Genomic DNA, 4,727 nt, shown 5'->3' on the forward strand with positions numbered 1-4,727 from the left:
TTACATTGATGAGTAAAGTTTAAAAACGTGTTTAGTAAACTTGAAATTGTGCGCACCAGAGATGGAAAATTAAATTTTCAGATTGTATCTATGTAATGTGTGGAAAATATTGTACCTCAAAGCAAACAGATGTACCTAAAATATTAATATTTGTTTTTACACATTTGGCAGCATGTGAAATGTGTTTGAAAGTAAGAAAATATGAAAAGAATTATACTTTACAAGTGCCTTGTTTAATTTAGACAGCCACGCTAAGTATTTTACGTTGGGCTCTGTTTTAGCTTAGTGCAACACCTGATTGTAAGCATCTTCGTATATGACCAAAAATGCTGTTTCAGTTGCTGAGGAGTTCGTAAGCTGCTTGGGTTACTTTAGGCGGGCGCTTAAGCATCAAAGGCCTCGTCATGACTTACACAAATTTTAAGAAAAATTTGTCTAACGGTAATCGAGCAAAAATCAAAGTACCTCCTAGCACCGAAGGGCCCCCGCTTATTGGGAGGATCACTGTTGAAAGATATTTTTTTGAAATCATTAAGGAATTCATTTACTAATACATAGAGGATCACTATAATATCAGCCTTGGATCGAACGAATCATCTAACAGGTGCCAAAATATTTAGAAACATTGTTGAGAAACATTGTTTACACTTCTTTCTTTATAAATTAGAAATTCAGATTCCTCGGAAATCAGAACCCCTAGGGCGGCCTTTGATGATGTAAATATTTACATTTAAACTATTTTTAATTTTTTTAAATGCTGCTCTGCCACTGCAAACTTCAAATTGAAAAATGCGCTTAAAATCGCCAACCTGGGAAAACCGACAACATTTTTCCATATAAAACCCAGCTTTAACAAAACTTGGTTTCATAGATAGATAATAAAATGACATTTGCACCGGAATCTATTAATCTATTGTGCCCTCCACTCTACACAGTACATCCGCTTAATCTAAATTCCTGAGAAAGTTCCACTCTACCTTTGGGGATAGGGAGTGAATGTGCTTAAACTGTGGCCACATTGAGCCTAACTTCTCTCACGTCTCGGTGGTTGAGTCGCAAAACCGGCAAAGGTCGATCGACCATATCCCCAGCTTGTATAGATGTCCTCTCAGCCTGCCTTAATCTAAGCTTCTCTTTTCGGCGATCAATTAAAACTATGGCATCTCCTTTTGTTATACCCTCGCAGTAAACTCTTTGCCTGACGCATTCCTGACGAACTCTGTCAGTTTATATCCCTCATGATGTTCCTCTCCCTCCTAAGCTCCTCTTTTAGAGTGTTGGGGTCCACTCCTAGGATGGGTTCGGGGCCAACTGGACTAATGACTGCCGCCTCTTTTGCGAGACAGTCAGCCGCATCGTTACCCGCCACTCTCTTGTGGCCAGGTAGCCACGCTAACTTGATGCTATTGTGTCTCAATGCACTCAAGGACCCGCGACGATTTGACCTCATAGAACATGAGGCCTTGAGTGCCGCCTGGCTATCACTTAGCATTATGATTCTCTCGTTTCTATACCCTCTACTCATGATTAAATCCGCACATAGGAAGATGGCGTAAACATCTGATTGAAAGACGCTCGGACATTTCCCCATAGGAACAGAAGTCCTGGTCCTGGGTCTGACGATTCCAGCACCTATTCCTTCTGGGATCTTCGAGCCATCTGTGTCTCTCGAACACGGAGACACTTCAGGTTGCTTTGTTGCAAAGCCCTATTTTGAACCCCTTCTAAAAAAACTATGGTTTCGCCTGTGTCATCTCTAGGGAACAGGGCTAATGGGATCGAGGCCCCTTGCTTCTCAACACTCCTAGAGGAAATGACCTTACCTTTTCCAAATCTCTCTCTCTGGCAATATTAAGCAGAGGTATTTTGGCTGCTTGCTCTATGGTTATAAGAAGAGGCTCAAGCTCAAGGACTACTTCCAGCGTCGTCGTCGGATATTTGCGCATCACTCCTGTTATGCATACACATGCCAGCCGTTGTAGCTTGGTGAGCGTTTATCTCGCTGTCGTTAGAGTAGTTCTTGAAATCGAAGATACCGCCCCTAGGTAATCATTGGCTATACTATCATGATGTTGAGCCATCTTATGATCCTGTGAGTAAATCCCCAGGATTTTCCCGCTAGATGATTGCACACCGTTAAAGCTTTTGTGGCCTTGGAGGTGATCGCGTCCACATATTTCTTCCACAGAAGTTTTATGTCGAGGATAAGTCCCAGATACTTCACTTCGCTAGCGACTTTGACTCAAAAAGAAGTTCTGCGCAGAAATACTTCGGCCTCTTTTTCTGGCAATACAGAAAGGTCTGACTATGGCAACTTAACGTAACTTACGGATCTCTCTTGAAAATTTTGTTAAATGGGTGTTGCTTATAATTGAACAGCCGAAACTTAGAGTAACTTAATGCCACGTCGAAATCTATTTCATTTTGATTCTCTAAGTTCTACGTTCCGTTAAGTTAAGTTAAGTTGCCATAATCAGGATTTTACAATCGATAAGTGCGGCCGAAGGCCGCCTACGCCGAAATAAGTTATACGCAAAAACACTTTTTACCTTTTTCCCACATTAATTCGAGTTTTGTGAAAACTATAACATATCGAGCCCTAACCGCCAAAATAACGTAAGCGACATTTTTTTCAAAATTTTCTTTTTGATGCAGAAATATTCTTAGAGCATCTAGATACATTTCTGCATCAAAAAGAAACTTTTGAAAAAAATGTCGCTTACGTTATTTTGGCGATTAGGGCTCGATATGTATATATATCAGATTAAAGAGAATTAAATTCTCTATTGAATGACATTAAAATCCATGATAACTTGAACTTTGACCTTTAATAATTGTTGTAGTGGTTGTTTCCAAAAAAAAAAAATATACCGCTATGCTCATCTCAATGATCTCTATCGATCCCCATATGAATTTTTTTTGTTTGAGAATTGTAGGTATTCTGCATTTGTTCCAATTTTATATTTGAATCAGTGTTGGCAGTGATCGATTGATTCTGTTATCAATTAGTTAATTCGATTAAATTCAATCCGATTACAGTTAATCATATTTAATTTTAATCTGGTTAAACAGCTTATCGTAACCGCGATTAAAAAATTTAATGTTTCATCATTATCCCTTAATTTGATTAAGTAGTTTTGGTGATTAATTAATTTACGCTGGAATTTTCCTGCGCACACAAGGCCAGTTAATCGAGTTTGGCTAAGTCGGTTTTCCTCATCAATCTTAAGCAATTTTGTGTGCGTTGTCATTAAAATCTATCCCAACAGACATTATGTAAACTAGGTTTTAATATCCTTCTGCTCATGTGCCATGGGTTGTAAAAATTCCCTGTTTATGTATTACTAATAAAAATAAATTTTTTTTTATTTAATAATTTATTTTTGAGCTGTAGCCCGTATGTTAAATAAAACATTAAATGTTCTGCGCATTAAATTAAATTATACTAAAAGGCCAATAAGCAACACAATCTTTTATTTTAAATATTATGTATATTGTATAAGCGTGAAACACAAAAGAATCACTATAACTCTTGCCTGGTTTCAAATTGGGACAAACTAGAGTACTCAATCAGAATTTCTTTTTAATTGGATTAACGATTAATGATTAAAATTAATTAATGCTGAAGTCTAGAAAAAATAAGTCTGATGAGGAGATGTGGTGATCTCCGAAATAGTGCTATAACTTCTACCGCTTAGACTTTGTTGCTTTTTCAATTTTTCCTAATAAACAATCGTGGTACAAAGCTCAATAAAAATATTAAAAATAAAATGTTAACAAGCCACAATAACATTGACAAATAAAATTAATTAATCCTAATCACAACCGACGATTAACGATTAAAAAAATTTATTCACTAATCGTACAGATGATTATGGTTAATTAATTTTAGTTGTTAATCGCGATAAACATTTTAATCGGTAATTTTTAAACCTTAATCAGATTAACATTTTGCCAACACTGATTTGAAAACTTTCTTTAATTTTGACCTAATTTTTTGTTCCCATAATGCAACCCTGCTGACCACCTTCTACTGCTGTCATCTTTGACATTTGACTATAGTGAAATTAATGCCGCCGCTGTTTACAATTTTCTCTGATTTAATAAACAATTTTGCGCTGATATTTTGCACTTTTGCTTTTAAAATACCATTTGTGCTTTTTTGTTCATTAAATATACCAGCAATTTATAATGTTTTACCACGTAAGTAAAGTCAGACCTCTGAGAAATTCAACTACTTTATCTGAGATGCATTTTTCTAATGGTTAGATCTCCCTCGAGCATGAGATTCTCTTGCATCCGCGTTATTTCGGTCCACAATTGCTGGAGACTGTTAAACAGAAACTTTATACAGAAGTAGAAGGTACATGCACGGGGAAGTATGGATTTGTGATAGCGGTGACCACAATCGATCAAATTGGCTCAGGTGTCATACAGCCCGGACAGGGATTTGTAGTGTATCCAGTAAAATATAAGGCGATTGTATTCCGGCCGTTCAAGGGAGAAGTGCTGGATGCAGTTGTAAAGCAAATTAACAAAGTACGTTGGGTAAAAAAACACACATGTTGAAAAAGTACGATACGTTTTCTTTCAAATGCAGGTAGGCATGTTTGCTGAAATTGGGCCACTATCCTGTTTCATTTCACATCACGTATGTACACAACTTAAAATACAAATGCATTTTTCTGGTGCACTTATTAATGTTATGGACTCTTTTCCACTTAGTC

General features: G+C 36.9%; 1 protein-coding gene across 1 annotated transcript; it reads left to right on the forward strand.

Moving 5' to 3' along the window:
* Nucleotides 1-3,999: 3,999 nt before the first annotated feature.
* On the forward strand, nucleotides 4,000-4,723 carry LOC108365491 (DNA-directed RNA polymerase II subunit RPB7; the record flags this gene model as incomplete). Its single annotated transcript, XM_017619531.1, has 3 exons — nucleotides 4,000-4,203; nucleotides 4,270-4,539; nucleotides 4,601-4,723. Coding segments are annotated over exons 1-3 (405 nt in total), but the record flags the coding sequence as incomplete, so codon positions are not given.
* Between the last annotated feature and the right edge of the window lie 4 nt (nucleotides 4,724-4,727).

The sequence above is a fragment of the Rhagoletis zephyria genome, unplaced genomic scaffold, assembly GCF_001687245.7.
Source record: "Rhagoletis zephyria isolate East Lansing unplaced genomic scaffold, Rhagoletis_zephyria_1.1 Rzeph_scaffold_00037, whole genome shotgun sequence".
Lineage (NCBI taxonomy): Eukaryota > Metazoa > Arthropoda > Insecta > Diptera > Tephritidae > Rhagoletis > Rhagoletis zephyria.